Consider the following 19,835-nt stretch of genomic DNA (forward strand, 5'->3'; position numbering starts at 1 on the left):
CCGCCCTCGCCCCTCCCCCTCACGTGACACTCGCCGAGCTCTCCTGGTGTGGCCCAATCCCCCTGCCCACTCTACGTTCCGCAGACCTCACCTTTTCAGCCCAGCGGCTCAAAGCTGTGTGGTTTTATTTGGGCAGCATGGGTCTGTACACAATAAATAACACGAATATAGGAATTGTGCCCTAATCGCGGCTGGAGGCGGGGATGGGGCAAGACATGGGCCAGGCCTTTGGCCTACAGCTGGACAGGGGAACTGCAGGGTCCCCCGACCTTGGGTGGCAGGCGACCTGCGGCTGGAAGCCAGGGCTGACCCTTCCCTCAGAGCTCCACGCGCGCATCGCGGTAGGCCCGGTCCAGGGTCCACTCTGGCTGCGAGTCCGCACCACCTTCGCGGGCCAGGCGCGCCATCTCTTGTTGGAACAGCGCCTGCCGCGCCCGGCTGGGGTCCACATTGATCCAGTTGTTGGCAATCCACTTAGTGCCACGCGTGACCAAGCAGCCCCCGTGCAGCGAGTAGTCGTCCACATCGCCCACCCAACCTAGGAGAGGAGGATGGTGTGAGCCAGGGAGGGGACCAGAGGACCGCTAGGCTGGTCTGATTTGAGCTTGGCCTCATACAGCCCAAGGACACAGTCAGGATAGGCCCAGCTGTGCACATCTTCCGTGGCAAACATCTGGTCCCAAGGCCACCTTGGGGGCTCAGCATCTTTCACCAACTAATGCCTTGTCTACACCGCTGGCCCTCTGAAACCAGCTTTCTTGCCAGGCCTGTCCAGAGCCCTTCCCAGCCTTGGTTGGTGAGGTGGGAAGGCTGGGGCATCAGGGAATCACGGGTCCAGATAACCCAGGAGACTACACAGGTACAGGCCACTGAAGCCACTGAGGATGGTTTTGGGGAGGCATTAGGGGCAGAAAACCATTTGTAGGGCAGCCAGAAACAGCTCACCAGGGTGGCAGTCCCAGCTGGGTAAAGGAAAGCTTCCCTCAGGGCATCCCTGCCCTGGCCACAGGCTCTCACCTTGCCCATCAGGCAGGTAGTTGTACCAGAAGACTGCTGTGCCCTGCCGGGGCTTGACACGCAGGTTCCCTTTTTCACAGTGTCTCCGAGTGTCACGGAGGTCAACATCATCCTGAATCAGGCTCTGTGGGCAGCAGGGTGGTGGGTTTTCAAGCTGTCCCCATTGTTTGGCCAGCAACCAAGGCCAGATAGCCAAAGGTAGCCAGAGGGAAATGAGTCAGACGTGCCCAGGGGACCACCGGGGCCCTCATTCCAGATCAGGAGGGGAATGAATGCACCATGTTTGCCCAAGGCCCTGCCATCCCACCCAAGTAACAGCCCGGTTGGCTCACCATTTCATCATAGGTCCTGTTGTCTGCTACAGGGAAGACAGTCTCTCCCCCACCGGTGACGTTGTTCAAATAAAACAGCACTGTCATGTAGCTGTAAGGCAGGGGGGCCATTGAGCATGTCCCCAGCAAGGGCTGCTCCCAGGGGCTTTACCTGCAGGCAGGATAAGCTGCCCAGGTTCCCAAAGGCCACAGGGGCAGGCTGAGATCAGTGACAACAGGGCAGGTCAGTGCCAAGATATCCCTAGCCCGTTCTTCCCACAAGCCTGGTCTCTTCCTGTGTGTCACAATGTTTTTTGTGGCAGATATCACAGGTGCACTTGATTAAATTACGCGGCCCTGACCAAGGGCCCGATGGGAAAGGTAGGCTAGCAGAAGCAGCAAGATCATGGAGAAGAGCTGGCTGCGATGAGAAGGAGCTGAGTCACAGCTGCCACATATAGAGGAGAGACCTGCCTCCATGCCTTGGCAGGGGAGGGGGACACAGCTTCAAAGGAAGAAACTGAGGCCTCCGGCAGTGGAAGCAGGATCAATACCCAGAAGGTGGCAGAAAGAGCTGGGGTCTGGCCACTGAGACAAGATGGCCACCCCCTTTCCTGACACTTGGTAAACCACCTGGGGGGCAGAGGTAGAAGTATCCCATGCCAAGGGAAATGCCCACAGGGCAGGGCTGTGACTGTCATGGGGGTGCCTGGTCTGGGAGTTGAAGGCAGCCCCCAGGTGGGAGGTACTTGCCGGCAGGAGGTCTCGAAGGGTACAGATTCATTGGCTACTAGCTTGGTGTGGGAGCAGATGGTCTCTGGGTACACAGGCCCGCTGTCCACATGGGCATGGTAGTGGCCTCCCTCTCCGTACCGCACCACCTGCAGGGGCTCGCTGAGCTCCACGATCTCAGGTGACAGGCGGGTGAGGCGCAGCACCCTGGTGGGCAGCAGGCATTCAGCTGGGCATCCCCATGCAAGGTGGCACCCTGGAGGAGCTGGCCACAAGCTCTGCCCCTGCCCACCTCCCCTGGGAGCCCCTTAAGCCACCCCAGTCTGGCCCTATAGGAGCAGGAAGAGGTTACTCTTAATGAGCCCTTCTCCCTGGATGTTAGAGACACCCACCGGGTGGGAGAGAGGAGATTTCCACTAAATTGGGTGGGGGACACTCCCCCAGGAAGGAGGTTATCTAAAACCCCTGGATGCTCAGAAGCAGGGGGTCCTGTAGACAGAGATAAGAGGTCATGTCTCTAATTAGCAGAAAACAGACATTCAGTCTATCTCTAATCCCAACCGTATACTGTTTGCCCACAGTTAGGGCTCATTTGCCTTTGTTAATTGCCTGTCTTTCGATGGGTCCCAATCCTGGTCTAACAAGTGGAACTTCATCGTGAGTTAGCTAATCAATTCTGTCCTCTCCACCCCAGCCAAGGCCTTCTGTGGACGCCCTGCATGGTCTCCCCCGCTGTACCGGGAGGATAGCACCGGGTACTCACCTCTGGCGGATGGCGCGCATGACGTGATGGGCACCTTCCCCCTGGTAGAGCCATGTGTGGTGGCTGTTCCGCACCAGCTCGCTGGTCTCTGCCTTGTGTCTCCTCATGTACTTGTGGAAGTCCCGAAGATCCATGTTGGAGAACTCCTGCAGGCTCAGCACTCCTGCACGGGGCACCCACCATCAGTGCCCACCAGGCCCATGCGGGGAGGCCAGTGGCAGGCTGCACCTTCCTACCTACCCTGGCCTCAGGCACTGGGGGGCCATGTGCACCTGTCCCCCAACCTGGACTCCTGGGTCAGACGAACCTGGCTTCTGTCACATCAGGCCCTACAGGAAGACCCAGAGAAGTTCATTTCCTCACTTTAAGCCCTGAAGTGGCCCCCAGCCAGAAGAAGCCCAACTCCTATTAGATTGGCCAGAGCAGGGTCTCCAAAGGAAGTTTGAGCTACATGACCAGGACCCTAGGCCATGCACTGCCCCTGGCCCTCCAGCCTGGCTCTACAGAGCATGGTGACCACCCTTGGTCCTGTAGAGGGTGAAGAAAGAGAGCAGTTAGTGCCAGCTTTTGTCCAGGGCCTTCCACACTACAGTGTATAAGCTAGGGCTGGGCCCCAGAAGTCTTCACGACTCAGGTCCCATCCTGAGTGAAACATACATGTTCAGTCCTGCCTGCTGGGTTACCAGATTACCTCAGCAAAGAAAGCCACGCTCCTCAGTGAGAACACTCTCCCTCTGTTCCTTCCCAACCCACAAAACAGGGGCTCCACCCTCTTGGGGGTCTGGAACAGGAGCTGGTATCTTTGCTCCATATTATCCCGGCTAACCCAAGGGAGACACCTTCCACTCTTTTGTCGAGATTTCTCTGAGGGTGGGGGACACCCAAGGGCTTTGAGCCTGTCACCAGTTCTGTACATAGGGAAATACAGCAGCATGATGCCGCTCTAGCCACAGGTCTTGGGCAGATTTTTCACTCTGGGTTCACCAGCCTCAAGGCCATTCTTCCAAGTCCTATTTGACTGTTGTATCTTCCTAACTTGGTCAAGAACTTGGGCATGACAGAGGTGACTACACCTCCGAAACCTCCTGAGAGTGATTGTCAAAGGTGGGGGGCACTTGCACGAGAGCTCCCCTGCCCACACGCACACCCAGCAGTTAGAGTGACTCCAGATGGGCAAGAGGAAGGCAAGGGAAACCTTGGTCAGACCACAGACGGTGTCTGCTAGAGCGGACCCTGTGCCTGGCTGGAGAGAGGCAGATGGAGAAGGTGAACAGCCAAGTTCAATCTGTCCCTCTCTGTCCCTTTGCTCTCGCTTTCCCACTGTGTCCTCTGCCAGCCAGCAACTCTACCTCCTGTACCCCAGACTCTGCCTGATGAGATCAAAAGAGTCTCCAAAAACCGCCCTCTAGACGGTCACTAAGGAGAATGGGAAGGCCTGCCTCCTGCCTATTTCCTCAACTTCTTGCCTGTGGCTACTCTAGAAGCTGGGCATTGAGGCAACCTGGCTATGGGGACAGGAGGCTCCCAGGAGCAGAACTGTGGCGAGGTATGCACTCACCATCGCCATCAGGGTCGGCCTTGATCGCAGTGTACATCTCCTGAATGTTCTCCGGAGTCATCCACCGTCCATTTCCCAGGCGAGTCTGGGCCAGGACCTAAAGCACAAGATGGTCCCTCAGTGGGGTGGCCCCCATGATGGAGAGCCATCAGAGTACAGGCAGCTACCCAGTTCTTGCTGTGGGGCTAAGGTTTCAGGTGACAGGTCATGGGCGAGGGCACAGGACAAGCCTGAGCTGAAGTGGGGGTAGGTGGCGAGGTCAGGCAGCATCTGGGGAGGAGACCAGGAAGACAGCCCACAGCCCTGAGGGCCATGGGCACATCCAGCCCTGCTGGGACTAGGGCCTCCGTGGGGAGCACTGTCAACTGGTTGGAGAACACAGTGAAGGCCAGGCCCGTGTCTCGCTCAGATACCCCAGGTGAGCGGTGGGAGGTCAGGCCTGGGTGTGAAGAGCAAACAGGCAACGGGGGGCGGCCTGGCCATGGCATGAGCACCATGCCCCTTGGGAAGACCAGGCTCAGTGGGGCACTTGATATAGACAAGGACCCCACACCTCGCCAAGACCTCTCTCAGAAGCCTGGGTGTAAGAGGCATGCCGAGAGAGAGATGCAGACTCCACCTCAGAGCTGCCACCCCATCCACCATGAACAGTTCCACGGGGCTCCCACCTATGGCAGCCAGGAATCCAGACACAGATGGCACAACACCCAGGAACTGTGGTAATAAGTGCCATCACTCCCAGGCAGATTCTTCTGTTAGCCTCTGGGATTCCTGGGGCAGCAAGGAACGCCCCGGGGAATGAAGGGGCAGTGGGCCTGGGCGTGCCCAAGCTGATATGATATCATCTGACTGTTGGGGCCAAGCCTGAGCATGACAAGTGATCTGGCCACCAGAAAGATAATTCTGGGCACTCCCCACCCACATCCTCCTCACCCCCGCTATGCCTACTCCAGGCCCTAGGATCCCAACCTCGCGGAGCTGCAGGCGACCATCACGATTCTGGTCCAGCAGCTGGAAGAGGTCCAGCTGGCTGACCTGCATGGTGCCCATTGCCTCCTCGTACTCTTCAGTGGGCAGGATCTGGCTGCGCTGTAACCCCTTCATCTGTGCCAGGTGGATGATGAGCCGACACTCCGCGTCACTCAGGAAGCCAGGGATTTCTGCCAGAAGAGGAGGTAAGTGAGGCGAAGGATGGGCCAGGGCATGAATACACCCGGTAGCTTCCTCTCTGCAGGGTTCCTGGGGTACTCCTGGCCCCCGGTAGTCACCAGGTTAGGACACACACCCCTTTACATCCGCTCTAGACTCTGAGTTGTCCTGCAAAGGTTGGCCAGCGTTTAGGATGTGCGGCCTCTCTGATGCTGAGAGCACACATTTTCCAGGAGAATCCTGGGAGGTAAGCCAGAGGTACGCTGGGCATGGGCTCACCCACCTTGGGGTGGGACCAAAGGCCAGAGGCTGGACCTGAAGGGCGGAGGGTGGACCTCCACTTCTTATTTGGTACATATTCAAGAAGTGGAGGGATGGTGCCTGACTTTTGCTTTCATTTGTGCTTTTCAGCATTAGTCAAATAAAAACAAAGTATAAGACGTTCGGCACTTTAGGCTGGTCCTTCCCCTCCATCCGGCTGCACAAGTGGGCGCTGGTTATCTGACCGCTGAGTTGTCCGATGCTGGGAGGTCAGTGTGGGGGAGTCACTCAGGTTTTTGGCAGACGCTCTGAGAAGATGCCCCGAGATGGCTTTGGGAACAAATGTACACTGAACATCTGTTCCATGCCTCTAAGTCCCTGAGAAAAGGTCATTGAGGCCTGGGCTTGGCCCCAGTGGCTGGATGACCCCACACCGGCCCCCAACCAGTTTGGTGGAGCTGGACCGTGGGCCTCACACTTGGGGAGCCCCCATATCAGTGGCCCCAGGCACTTCCAGGACAGAAACCTAGGCCGTTTTCATTCCCTTGTTCCTGGGAGAGAAGACGGGGAGGGTGGGGGGACACAAGAAGCCCACAAAAGGAACTGATTGGAGGAAGGACCACACCGCCACCAGGACCCCTGATGGCAGAGTAGCCTGCCACTTCTCTGGGTTACACTTCCAGCATGAACTTCCAGTTATCCCCAAGAAGAAGGAAAATGGCCATTCAGCCAGGATTGGAGTGGTTTTTAATAGTAATCACAGCAGCTCACACTTAGGAAGCACAGACTGTCCTGTCCTAAGCACGTCATGTCCTTAATCTGTACACTTTTCCTAGAAAGCCAGGCCCCACTAACTCGCCCTTCCTACCCACTGGCCCAGGGCCACCCAGGCTGTTGTACTCCAAAATCCAAGCTCACGACCAGAGTCAGCTTCCACGGGTAGGTAACCCAGATGTGATGACCCTGAAAACAGGACAAAGGCCCCCACCTCTGGCGTGCTTGACACCCCAACCAGGCAAACCCAAAAAGAGTGTAAGCCACCCCTTGGGGGGTAGCGCTGCAGGACTATGACTTAGAGTGAATTGCTAATGAACAGTTGCCTCCTGATAGCTTAAAAAATAAACACGCGAACAAGAAAAGCCGAAAAAAGCAAGCACAAGCCCAGGTTTCTTCAGTTTATTAGGTGCTATAATGTGCAGGCCCCTGCCATGTGCTAATCAAATGCAAATGGCCCAGGCCAGCGTGCGGGGCTTAACCAGGTGGGTCCTTGCACCTGGGACCTGAGCAAACATTGATTCCTGGGGTGTGGGTATAGCCCCATAAAGCCCTCAACCTCAGCCTATTAAGGCCAAGGCAGAGAAAGCAGGTGGCAGCTCAAGGGCTATGGCTGCTGCTGGCACTGGTGGTGCTGTGCGGTGATGGAGGAGCAGGGCCTCCCTGGGGCTCCATGCGGTGCATCCCATTCCCCAAGGACATTGGCTACAGAGATGAGGCTGCCCAACTTAACTGGACCATGCCACAACCCCTGACGCCACCCAGCAGTCAGTCAGCTGGCTGCCCCTGCTGGTCAGAGTGCCATCCTGATGCCCGCCTCTTCCTCTGCTCCTTCTTTGCCCCGGTGTGCATCGACATACCTGTCGAGGGGCTCCCAGGTGAGGGAAGGGGGCCTCTCTTCAGCCAGGGCCTGTACTGGCCGCTCTTCACTAACCATTGCTGGGCTCCATCAGTGCCAGGTGCTGACAGGGGCAGGAGGACGAGGAAAGATTTTTTTGTCAGGGTGTTCCTGGCAGAGGGGGCAGGTGCCCATGGGACAAGGAGACACAGGCAGGAGTTCACCCATGGTGAACACCCTTGGTCTGGCCCCACAAACCATCAAGGGCTCTTGATATCAAGGTAGAGCCAGTGGGCAGGCTGCTTTAGGCTAGGGGCCGGGAGTCCCTCTCCAGTGAGGTTTGGAAACTGCTCATTAGGTGGCCTTTTCTCCCAGAGATGGCAAGGCTGATTCCTCTTCCCTAGCCTGACCTATCTGGTGATCAACAGATCCCTCACTTCCTTCTTTGCAGAGCAAGGGCCCTTCCCAGAGCCTCGGGGTGACCATGCCAGTAGCAGCAAGACTGTGTTCTTTCAGTACCCGAGGCTGGGACCCCTGTACTTTTTGCCAACACCAGCCCAGGCCAGAAACTGCAGTATCCTGCAGGTCTTTCAGGACAGGAGTGCAGCGCCCCTCCTACATCCCCCCACACCGCCAGGTATTAGAAGTCCACCAGAGCTGGTGGGGGTGGGGAGCTGGAAAGGGGAAAGCAGCCTGGGCTAAGGGAAGAGGCGTGGGGATAGAAGACAGAAGCGCTGGCAGTGGGGATGCGGGGCTGAGGGCTGAGATTCCAGCAAGCACGAAGCAGGGCTGTTGCTAGGTGACCAAGTGTTGCTCAGCAACCGTGGAGTTACAGGCCATACCTCAGTGCTCAATACCCAGAGGGTCCAGCCTGGAGTCCAGGAACTCTGGTCCTGAGCGCCCTGCCACCCCACGCCTTTCCCAGCAGATCATCTACTCGAGCCGCAGCCCGTGCGAGGTTGTGCAGGCCAGCTGTGCACCCATCATGGCCTGCTATGGCACCCTGGCCAGCCATCCTGCATTGCGGAATCTTTCCCCTCTGGCCAGGGCCTCTGCGTGGTGGCCATCTCCCGCCCCGGCTGCCCATGTGAGTCTCTGCAGCGCTTCTAGGCTGGTTTTCCCCTCCGTCAACCCCACCTTTTCTAATCACTCCCCACGGAGGGCAGGTAAATGGGGTCTTGGGTGGGAAGAAAAGGGACCGCCGACAGCAGCTGTCTGTCTGAAAAAGGGGAAAGCGGGAGGGACCTGGGCTGATGGCCCACCTCCGCCACGAGCAGCCTGGTGGGAGCCTCACTCAGCCCCTCCCCCCAGTGCTATGTGCCAGCTGCAGGAGTTGCAAGAAGCCAGCTCCTCCAAGGAAGTCCTGGACATGATCTGTGCCAGCGACTTTGGTGAGCCCCTAGGGTCCAGCAGGCCTTCCACACATCTTAGAGTGCCTTCATTCCAGCTCCTGGCTTGGTGCTAAGACAAACCAAATGCTATGCCTGGGTTAGCGCTAAAATATGAGTTCCTTTAATAAGTGTGCGACACTGCTAAAACAACAAATCTGCTATGGAGGGTGGCAACCAGGGGGACAGCATTCTCTAGGACCCCAGTTCCAAGAGCAGAGTATTAGACAAGAGGGCCACCAGATGGAAGGGATGGGGGAGGGGTACTACCTGAGGCCGGGCTCATCAACCTGCCCCTCTGATCCCACCCAGCAGTGACTGTTAGGTTCTCCTGGCACAATGGGTCGTCCTCTGGACCCTCAGACTTCGAGCTGGACTCATGGCTAGAGGTGCTGAAGGCAGGCCCACTGCCCCCTGTGGAGTTAGCACCCACTCTGCGAGGCTGGCTGAAGCTGGATGCCACATGTGTGCACAACCTCCTGTGAGGAAGACATGCTGGCAGCTAGGGGCTGAGCAGGGAGGTGCAGGGCCACCCGCTGCTGGTAACCACAGCCTATGCTTGGACACCGGGTCACAGAAATCTGCAGCTGGCTGTGCGCAGGTGGCACCATCACCAGTGCCCAGAATAGGGGCTAACACAGGCAGGGAGAGCCTGGGGCTTTGTAGCCACAGCCTCTGTGGTGGCCATGCAAACCTGTGCTCCCCTGGACACACATAAAACCCTCTTTCTGCTACTCCCGTGGATATTTGCTGATCAGAGTCCAGAAAAGACCCAAGGCTCACCCACAAACAGCTCAAGCAGGCAGAAGCCCACTTCCATGGTCACAGCTAGGAGCCCCTTTCTGAGCGGGTAGTGCTCTGCCCAGACAAAGGGGAGGCCAGTGCCCTGGTAGCTGTGTGTGCTGGGCATGCAAAGCCACCTTTTTGTCCTTCCTAGGCCTGGGATGACAGTGTGGCTTAATGTCATCTACTACCCACAGCCCCAGCACCCCACGCTGAGTCTCAGGGTAGGCACAAAGCCTTGGGCTATGCTCACCCTGGGCCTGCTTGTCAAGCCCCAGACTCAGTTATACCTGTGACTTTTACTGAGTCTAGTTCTGCCAAGCAACAGGCCCATGGAACAGCAATGGGGTGGGGAGGGGGTCCATGCAGAAACGTGCTTTAAGCTGCTTACAAACCTGAACTAACATGCACCCTTAAAATTCTTGCCCTACTTCTGGGCCTCCAGTGTTTGTCAAGAGCACAGTGGTCTTAAGTAGCTGTCTAATTTTTTCTTAAGCTGAAAAAGAATTGGGAAATCCTGTGAAAAAGTAGTCATGGTTTTAAAGTAAGTTGTGTTGTGTACTGGTGTCCATCACTCATTTACCTCAAATAGTTAAGAAGAAATGGATTAAAACTTTGCTGGCCCACTGGAAGTGCCCCTTGCTGCTCTTGAAGAGGGTGAATCAGGGGCACCTGCCCAGGATGGTGGTACAGGCCTCTGCGCGAGCAGGCGGGCGCTGAGTGCCCAGGAAACCCTTCCAGCTGGCCAATAGTTGTCAGTAGTGCACAGGACTCTGGCTGCTGGACACACAGCCAGAACAAATCAGGCCTCCCACACATGCAGCTCACCTTGAGAGGCTGAGGCACACGTAATACAAATACAGAATATTGATGCTAAGCGCTGAGAGAAAACCAGTCAGGCTGATGCAGCCGAGTACCTGTGAACCTCTTAGGACCAGTTTGAGGCCAAGAGGTCTCTGCAGTGGGGATGTCTGAGCAGAGGCCGGGCCGAGCTGAAGTCCCCCTCCGTGGGAAAAGCCATGTCTGAGCCTGCTGGTGGAGGGAACAGCACATAGAAATGCCCCGAGGTAGCAATGAGCTTGGTGTTTAGAGAATCAGCAGGGAGGGCGTGAGGGCATGGCAGGGGATGAGGTCTGAGAGGTGACAGGGCTTGCGGGTATCACATGAGACTTAGAAGTGAAATGGGAAATCTTGGAGGCTTTTAAGGGAGTAATGAGGTCTGATCTGCTATTTAAATACAGAATGAGTGCGGGTGGGGTAGAGGGAGAAGTGAGCCACTTGAAAGAAAGTAGAGTTCCCAGAGAGATGACAATGACAGAACTGCAGCAGCTCCCTTCTGAACTGAATAGGGCCAAGTCCTCAGCTAATGGTCCAAATCCTTGGGAAATGCCTACCACAGTCAAGCAGGTATTTCCCAGGAACTCGGGATGGAGTTCCTGAGTTTGTGGCCCAGGTCCCATTTGCTAAATGTCTCTAGTTACAAGGGTGGGAAACAGGAAATGTTCCCCAAAGAGAGGGGAGATTGCATGGGGCCCTCCCTGTGAAGTGGCGGGGTTCCCTTCCACGGAGATGGAGGCACCCTTGGTAGAGCCCAGTTCCTTTGCCCCTAGCTTACGTTCTGGACATACCCCTTAAGCCCTGGCATTTGGGGCCCCGAAGGCTGGCAGGTCACAGGTTTGGAGCCAAGAGCAGCAGGGCAGAGGTGGCAGAGCCCACAGCACGCCTGTTCTCTTAGGGCCCCTCCTGCCTCTTTAGGGTGACAATGGATGGATGGACAGGCAGGCACAGAGGACAGGCAGACATTGCTCTTTCTTGGGATGAGGCTTCCTTCTGTGGATTTATCCAACACCACAGCTTTCAGGAGCTGCCTTCCCACCCCAGATGTCCCTCCCCTTTGGTTTCCCTCTCTCACAACTGGACGTGTTGTAACCACTGACCTTGGCTTCATTCGTCTCATCTCATTTCACCAAGCAGCAAGCCCCAGGGCTTTCTGGGTAAAACTGGGACATCTTCCACCAACAGACTCAAAGGTAACATAAAAGTCTGGAGGAAATGAGGACCACAAGCAAAGCTGTTGCCGCAGCTGCCCAGTTCTCCTATGCGTGCCCTTTGTTCATTTGTTTGCAGAAAGAGACCCATCTGATGGCTGAACCAGAACCAGTTTACCTTTTGACAAATCTCTTCTGCTTCTTGTAATTTATCCTTGGGTAACTTTGGGTTTTTCCTTCTCTGTTTTGCGAGACTTTAATGCAACAAGCTGCATGTTAGGGGGTTAGGGCGAAGGATTATGGCCTCATGGCTCACTTAACCTAACATACATGTGAATTAAGTACATGCAGGTCCTAAGAAGGCTGAGAGAAAGCACAAACCCCTCAGATGTGTCTGGTCATGGCAGTGTGGAGGTGATGGGGTGCTGTTCTCTTGGCCTGGATCACCCTTTCCTGACAGCGTCTTTGCTCAAATATCTTTCTCAAGGAGGCCTACCTGGCCACCCTATTAAGAGTTTCAACCCCACTTGAAATCCTGCCTTACCTGTCTGTGATCACTTATCCCCACCTGATCACCATGTATATTTATTTATTAGTTTATTTATTGTCTGTCTCGTGTGAATGTCAGCTTCTGGTGTTTTTTGTTTTTGTGTTCCTATTTTGTTCAATGCTGTGTTCCCAGTACCTAAAACAGTGCTTGGCACAGACTTCAACGTTATGCACTAGTAATAATAACAGCAACAACAACCCCCTTTTAGGGCCCCTCCCACAAAGGGACTGACCTCATAACCTATTTCCCTCAAGTAGCATACATGTGAAATCATTCTCCCGGGTCTAGGCATAATCCCCCACCAAGGCCCTCTGCTCCAGGGGTGGTGGCATGTGCTCAGATCCTCTGCTTTGGTCCCCAGCCCCCTCCGGCCCCCTCCATCCTCCAGCAGCCGGGAACAGCCTGGCTCTGCAGATAAGTGTGTCACCGAAGCTGGGTACCCAGGGCTGGGCTCGGCAAACCTATCGTATGCAAGGTCATGGGTCTGGGGCCCTCACCTTGTTGACAATGATGGTCTTCGAAGGACTTCAGAGTCTTCACAGCCAGCACGCTCGCTGGCTTTAGAGTGCAGGCTCTAGAGGCAGGCTGCCTGGGTTCTACTCCTAGCTTCACCACTGAATTAGCTGTATGAGCCTGGCCAAGCAAATGCGGCTCTGTGTGCCTCGCTCTCTCACCCACTAGCCTGAGGGGGGATCTACACCCACCTCATAGACATAAGAATGAAATGAAACCGTCGCATAAGGCCTGCCCCATAACGAGAGCTCAGAAAATGTGAGCTATGATGCTGGTTCCAAATGAGGTCACCTGGGAAGTCTGTGCCCAATATGGCTGAACACAAGACTCCATTCTAAGAAGGATCCAGAGTGCTGGTAGCAAAGATTGCTGCCCCGGTGGGGCCGGTTTGGAGGCACCAGTTTATCCACAGTTGGACAATCTGTTTCTTGTCAGCCCACAGGACCCACTTTAGGAGTGAGATTCCTCTTTAGGGGCCTGAGATCAGCGAGGACCAGTTATCAGTCTCTCTCACCCTTCCCCCATTCTAGAATGTGACAGAATTAATGGTGACAGAGTGTTCAAAGACACTTTCAATGAACTGTTTAGACACTAGCCTCAGGGTCACATTGCCCAGCCCTGTGATGGAAGAATCCTCTGCAGAGAACTGGGGTCAGAGAGGGGAGTGTGGAAAGGTCACCCTGTAACCCTATTACGGAGGTGGGGCAGGCACTTCACTTTGGTAAACCTCTAGATGGGGGGCAAGGGACGGCTACTGGGAAGCAGCCTTTTTCAAAACAGAAATCACGTGGTCAAAACAAGCCTCAAGGCGGCCACCGCACAGCAGCCCCCGGCCCCTCCCAGAGCACCCAACGCACTTACCGAAGAGCAGCGGCTTGAGGCTGAGAGTTCGGATGAAGTGATCCCTGTCGGCGACCAGCTGGACCTTCCGCTCGTGCCCCACCTAAGGGAAAAGGGCACAGTGGGCAGCTCGGGTGCCAGGCCGCGACGCCCGAGGAAGGAAAAGGCGCCCGGGTTGGGGCGAGAAGGGGGATGCGCGCCCGGCAGACGGGGAGAGGCGCCAGGAGCATCGCGGAGGCCGGAGCTGGGCTCCCTGGGCCCGGAGCGCGGCGAGGCGGGGGACCTCACCTTGATGCCCTCGAGCCGGGTGAGGGGAGCCAAGGTTGGCGCGGGCCCGGGGCCCGGGACGCGGCGCTGGGGTCCGGGGTCGCTTCTCTCGTCGCCGTTGCTGTAGTGTACGAAGAACAGCAGCGCCAGCACGTTGCCCAGGTACAGGTGCACGAACACCATTAGCACCAGGAAGTAGGCGCGCGAGCAGATGCCGCGGGGCTTGCATAGCGGCCGGACCGGTGCGTCCTCGCAGTCGCCCAGCCCGGCCGCTGCCCCAGCCGGGTCAGGCGGCTCACACTGCGGACTCGCGGCCTCAGGCCTCGGGCCCGCCGCCGCCGCCGCCATGGCGCCCAGGTCGCGCGCGCGCCCAGGGGAGGGGCTGCAGGGATGCCCGCGCCGCGCCGCGCCGTGCCGTCGTCCCCACCACTGCCGCCGAGCCCGCGCGCGCCGCGGTCACTAGGAGACAGGACCTGGTGATGCTGCGCCCGCCTGCCGGGAGCCGCCCGCGCTGCGCTCCATCTCTCTGCGCCGTGGACCTCGACCCACACTGGAGTTTCTTTTCCCCAGCTGGGTTATCGTCAGGGGGAGATGCACTCCACCCCCCAGGACAGAAGCCGACCCCCCCCAAATGTAGATGCAAACAAGAGCAGCACCGTTCAAGGAAATCCCAGTGGAAGTTTCTCCGTTTCCTAGTTAAGACGCACTTCCCTCCTCCCCGAAAAGTATGGTCTGCATATTCTCGCTCCTGGGAGTGGGGTGGCAGCAAGGAGGAGGCAGTGCCAAAGGATGACTCAATACTGCGGCGGTTTGGGGCCGCTGCGGATGCCGATGGCTGCGCATAGGATGGGGTAGGACCCATGGCTTTCGGCGCTTGACACTCGCCGATTGGCCTTCTACACGTAGGAGGCCAGTAAGGCCTCAGAGGTCCGCTGAGGTCGGTCAGGACCTCCCGGGGAGGCCTGCTGGAGCCAGGCTTAGGAACAAGCTGCCTGATGTGCTGGCTCATAGACGACACGGTGGGACCCAGCCTGGGGTGGTCAGGGAGGGCTTCCTGGAGGAGCGTGGCACTAGGAACGTCAGATCCCTAACAGTAAGTAACCCGCAGGCATGCAGCAGGTGTTTTTAGGTGCACAGAAAAACTTCTTGCGTCAAATCTGGCACATGGGAGGGAGAACGGGATTTTTCCATAATTGAGATACCATTACCTCTGAGGAAAATTTAACTCAGATTATTGCCAAATATGGAGGTGGGAGGACATACAAGTAGCCAAGTGCCAGAGCCTGGGCATTTTGGGGCTCCCTGCTTTTCTAGGGCTGGGTTATCCTCAGGCAGAGGTGCACATGCCCCAGGGCAGAAGCCAGCCCCCCAGGTGACCATGCAGACAAGAGCGACGCCACTGCAGCAGGTCCCACTGGTGCTGTCTCCTTACCCTGTTTAAGACCCACTGCCCCTCCCATTTCCAGAAAAGCAGTCTGCATTTTCTGGTCCCAGGACAGGCCAGGGGCTCCAAGGGGCAGGGTTCCAGCTTCTTCTCAGAGATTCTACACATAGGGGATGCACACCAGTGGGTGCATCCACTCATGCATCCACCCTCAGGGCCTATCTTCTCTCCTTAGAATACTACAGATGAACTGTCCAACAAAAGGAGAGGTTCTGGATGTTTCCAAGGGGAGAGGAGGGCGCACGGCAATGGGAGCTGTTGTGGCTCAGCCAAAGCTGGGATGCTGACCAACCACCACAGTGGTCCAGCATCCCGCTTCAAAACTGACAACCAGGCAAGCCTGGATCCCCCAACATGGATGCGAAGACAGAGGCAGTGAGGATCTGGCCTTGCTCCCTGAAATGAATTCCAAAAGAAATGGAATGGCTGCAAAAGTAATGCTTCTTATTCAAATAGATGAAAATTCTATTACTAATTTAGGAGTGTTCAGATTTCCTTAAATCGGCGTTTCTTTTAATCCACTCTAGTTAGGTCAGATGTCTCGATTTCTTTTAATTTTTATTTTTCATGAAGTCTCTCAATTTGACTACAACAGTATAATGGAAACAAAGTTTTCCAAAATCATACAAATCTCCTAAGTTCTTAAATATGATAAATACAGAGTCACAATTTTACCAAGGATGTCACGGTGTTCTGGTACCCACGAATGAATGTTGAGACCACTTCCTTTTCAGCCTTTTAAGACTTACAATTAGATCACTAGGAAATCCCCATGTTCCTTAAACTATTTTTCTGAAGGAAGCAAGATTGGGAGAAGAGGGGGTGCTGCCTCATCCCCGCTTTCTGCTCTTCCGACTGTTGGCTGTGGGAATTTCACAATCACCTCATAAATTTCTTGGCCTTTTAAGACCTATGGCCCTTTTGATGCCTAAACCTCTCATCAGTTAGGCTGGCTCACCACGTGAGAGTGGCAGGCAAGTCTGGGCCTGTGCTGAGCTGTGTTCTAATCTGTTACAAACATTGTGTTTCCTTTCCAGTTTGTAGCAGTGAACATGTTTTGCCATTTACTAGCAGTGGTGACCTTGGGCAAATCACTTCTCATTTTGAACAGCTACTTGTGGACTGTGACAGCACCTGCTTCGCAGGGCTGCTGTGAGGACTAACTCAGCTCAGTCCACCATTCGTGTTGACTTGTGTTTGGAGACAAAAAGTGGTTTAAGGGGCCGGCCCGGTGGCTCAGGCAGTTAGAGCTCCGTGCTCCTAACTCCGAAGGCTGCTGGTTCGATTCCCACATGGGCCAGTGGGCTCTCAACCACAAGGTTGCCAGTTCGATTCCTCGAGTCCCGCAAGGGATGGTGGGCTCTGCCCCCTGCAACTAATATTGAACACGGCACCTTGAGCTGAGCTGCCTCCCGGATGGCTCAGTTGTTGGTTGGAGTGCGGGCTCTCAACCACAAGGTTGCCAGTTCAATTTCTCGAGTCCCGCAAGGGATGGTGGGCAGCGCCCCCTGCAACTAAAAAAATTGAACACGGCACCTTGAGCTGAGCTGCCGCTGAGCTCCCGGATGGCTCAGTTGGTTGGAGCGTGTCCTCTCAACCACAAGGTTGCCGGTTCGACTCCCGCAAGGGATGGTGGGCTGTGCCCCCTGCAACTAGCAATGGCAACTGGACCTGGAGCTGAGCTGCGCCCTCCACAACTAAGACTGAAAGAACAACAACTTGAAGCTGAACAGAACCCTCCACAACTAAGATTGAAAAGGACAACAATTTGACCATTGTTCCCCAATAAAGTCCTGTTCCCCTTCCCCAATAAAAAAAAAAAAAAAAAAAAAAAGTGGTTTAACATGCCATCATCAATGGCTGTGACCTCAGTGCCCAAAATAGAGCCCTGTCTACAGGCAATGCTCAGATTGTTGCATGAACTCCTGGGGCCATGTGGAAAGACCATTCCTACAAACTTTGCTAGGACATGCTATCTTTTCTTACTCCTTTTTAAGACGACCAAAGGGTATGGTACCAAGGCCATGGTACCCTGCCCACTGATCTGCAGAAGTGGCCCCTGACCTTGCTGCCTCCGTGACAACATTCACCAGCAACCAATTCCATCTGTGTTCCCCATGTTCTGGAGTCTCCCAGAGGGTAGAGCCCATGTATCTTTTGCACACCATTATATGCCCAGGTGCCAGGCATGGGGCTTGGCAAACCCAAGGTCCAAAGAGGAGCAGCTGTGGAGTTCAGACTGGCAACGTCTGTGGCCTCTCTGGCTTTGACTGCCCTGTCCATGCAGCCCACAGCTATGGAGGCTTCAGCCCTGAGCTGCCACTTAATTTGCTGCTAATTTGACACCACAAATGGACCCTCTCAATCAGAACTCACATTCTATTTCCTGTCCTCAACCCTTGGGATTAACTCCAAACATTTCCAGTTTCTATCTCGAGTCCTCTCTTCATAATCTAAGGCTTTCTGCGAAGCCACAACTCCCCCTGCTGAACTCCACAGCACTTTGCTCCCACATCGGCTTTGGAGGGACCCAGGGGCCTTCTGAATAAGGGGCTCAGGGCCTCAGCAAGGGCTGTGGGGCATCTGTACCCAAACCCTACCACAATCCAGGGATCCGTCTGAAATGGGGAGTGGTTTGGCCTGTACCCACGAAAGGAGAGGAGAGCCGAAACTGCCAGGATTCTACTTCCCTCCACAGGTGCCCTCCCCAGGAAGCCAGAAGAGAAACAAGGCTGAGCAGTCAGGCCTTGTTTCTGTGAGCAGAGCCCTCACAGCCCTCTGGAGGAGGGGGCTGACCAACAGGCAGGCCTTCATTTGGTGCTCAGTGCCCACAACCCCCTGGGGGTTGTTTCAGGGGTCCACCTGGATCCTCTGAAGAAAGACTCTACACACATACTTTTTATAATCAGAAACTTTCAGTTTATTTTGAATAAACTACTCAACTTGGAGCAGACGACATTACCTCAAATTTTTCTTTGAAGAAAACAAAGATATATGGTCAATTCATGAAAACACAGTGCCTTCTTTGTCTTCTGTCCTTTGTAGGACAGAAAAATTCTGCCTGATCTTTCCCACTTAGGACAGCCTCTGGGAGCACAAAAGGACGCTCTCTCTCCACAGGGCAAGGGCTGCAGGCTGTGGTCTGGGCACAGAACCTCCTGCAGCACCAGTGGTTGGGGCCATAACTGGATGCAAGGGCACTCACTACACAGTAGCTGTGCAGTCCAAACAATGCAGAGGTGTCCAGGGGCGTGACTTAAGGCGCAGAGCGGCCACTCAGGTCCTGGGCCATGGGGGCAACACAAAGATGGAGGTAAGACTCCAGGATCTTCCATGTACCAACTCAGCATTCACACCCACCCCAGATCCCACAGCAGGCACTCTCCTTGTCCAGTGAGCTCCCACAATCCAATTCTGGGCTCATCCTCTACACTTCTAACTTGTTTTCCCACTCCACCCCCAGTCCCTCCTTTGCAAGAGATGACAGGAAGACACAAAACCTGAGTGGGGAGAAAGGGAGGCTGCAGCTAGCTGTGCACGCCTGACTCCAAGAGTCACAGCTGGCCTCTGTCTTCAAGAGTGATCCAGTTTACAGTTTACATGGCACATGGGAAATTGCTGACTGTGGTGAAAATGTTTGAATATCAAAGAATTTCCAATACAATATTCACGTATCTCTCAAGCAACTCCTTCAGGTCAGGTAGGCCCTGTCAAGTATAGACAGCTCTGCCAGTCTCAGAGTGGAGGCACGGAAACAAGCTACAGAAACCCTAGAATCACAGATTTAACTTTGCAAAGGCCCACAGGACCAAGCTCAGGACAGGCAGGACACCACACACCCCACTTGCTCCTTTGCGCTCAACGGTGCAAAAACTGGCACTCTCCCCTGGCCAGCCTCTCCAAGTACAGGAGCCGGGACCACGAACCAAGGACCCTCAGGGCCTCAGATTCCCAGGCCCTAGAGATGGTGTCCTCCGACACCTGAAATCAGGCGAGGGGGAGAGCACCCAAGCCCCAGAGCAGCCGATGGACACACTCCAGGAAAACAACTTGTGCAAACAAGGCCCCTGAGCCAGGAAGACTAGTGCCCTTGGGAGGGCCAGGCTGAATTCTGACCCCGAAGCTCACCAGAGTGTAGCAGGGCAGTCAGGTATGGCTGCACGTGAACCTGGTCAGTTATACCACTGGGACACTGGCACAAAGAAGGGACCAAGGTAAACAAACTTATGTGGGGGAATAATTCCCTTAGAAAGTACATCTCTATCTTTAGGAGACAAAAAGAAACACTGTGCTGAACTCTTGGCCCCTGGTCTGGAGGACCTCAAGTCTACCCACCTATCTATGCTCTGCTGCAGGCTCTGGCTGCAGCAGCCAGACCCAGGTAAGCTTCACCTTCAAGAATAAAGATGAAGCCACAGATGCGCAGTGCCATCAGAGACAATCAGACACCCGTGGCAAGACCCTGTTCTGTACTGTCTCCTCATTGCCAAGATATGGAAGGTGCACCTGACCACAAAAGGGTCTGTGAGGACCAGGTGGGAGGCATGATGTGATTCCCTGGGCGCCGTGCCCATTACACAACCCGACTCATTTCCCGTCTGCTACCCATGCTCTTCCCTTGGGACTCCAGCTGCAGCTGTGGCCAAACACCATGTGAAT

At 55.4% G+C, this 19,835-nt stretch overlaps 1 protein-coding gene and 1 long non-coding RNA gene across 2 annotated transcripts; one reads left to right on the top strand and one right to left on the bottom strand.

Annotated features, from left to right (window-relative positions):
* Window positions 1–108: 108 nt before the first annotated feature.
* Window positions 109–14,477, bottom strand: P4HTM (prolyl 4-hydroxylase, transmembrane). The gene is made up of 9 exons (XM_019723910.2): window positions 13,754–14,477; window positions 13,487–13,568; window positions 5,351–5,541; window positions 4,382–4,478; window positions 2,824–2,986; window positions 2,082–2,267; window positions 1,350–1,440; window positions 1,018–1,141; window positions 109–538 (listed from the first exon to the last, which is right to left on the bottom strand). Exons 1-9 carry the CDS (start codon window positions 14,078–14,080, stop codon window positions 318–320), a joined length of 1,482 nt encoding a protein of 493 aa, XP_019579469.1. The 5' UTR covers window positions 14,081–14,477; the 3' UTR covers window positions 109–317.
* A 176-nt stretch (window positions 14,478–14,653) lies between these two features.
* Window positions 14,654–15,651, top strand: LOC141567151 (uncharacterized). Its single transcript, XR_012489570.1, has 2 exons — window positions 14,654–14,825; window positions 15,352–15,651. It is a non-coding gene; the product is annotated as an uncharacterized LOC141567151 (long non-coding RNA).
* The last annotated feature ends 4,184 nt before the right edge of the window (window positions 15,652–19,835 follow it).

The sequence above is a fragment of the Rhinolophus sinicus genome, linkage group LG10 (assembly GCF_036562045.2).
Source record: "Rhinolophus sinicus isolate RSC01 linkage group LG10, ASM3656204v1, whole genome shotgun sequence".
In the NCBI taxonomy this organism is placed as follows: domain Eukaryota; kingdom Metazoa; phylum Chordata; class Mammalia; order Chiroptera; family Rhinolophidae; genus Rhinolophus; species Rhinolophus sinicus.

Coding starts and splice junctions, on each gene's coding strand:
- P4HTM (XM_019723910.2), bottom strand. CDS start 14,080: ATGGCGGCGGCGGCGGCGGGCCCGAGGCCTGAGGCCGCGAGTCCGCAG. Junction 1,142..1,349: donor ACAGGACCTATGATGAAATG/GTGAGCCAACCG, acceptor TGCTGCCCACAG/AGCCTGATTCAGGATGATGT. Junction 539..1,017: donor CTACCTGCCTGATGGGCAAG/GTGAGAGCCTGT, acceptor CTCCTCTCCTAG/GTTGGGTGGGCGATGTGGAC.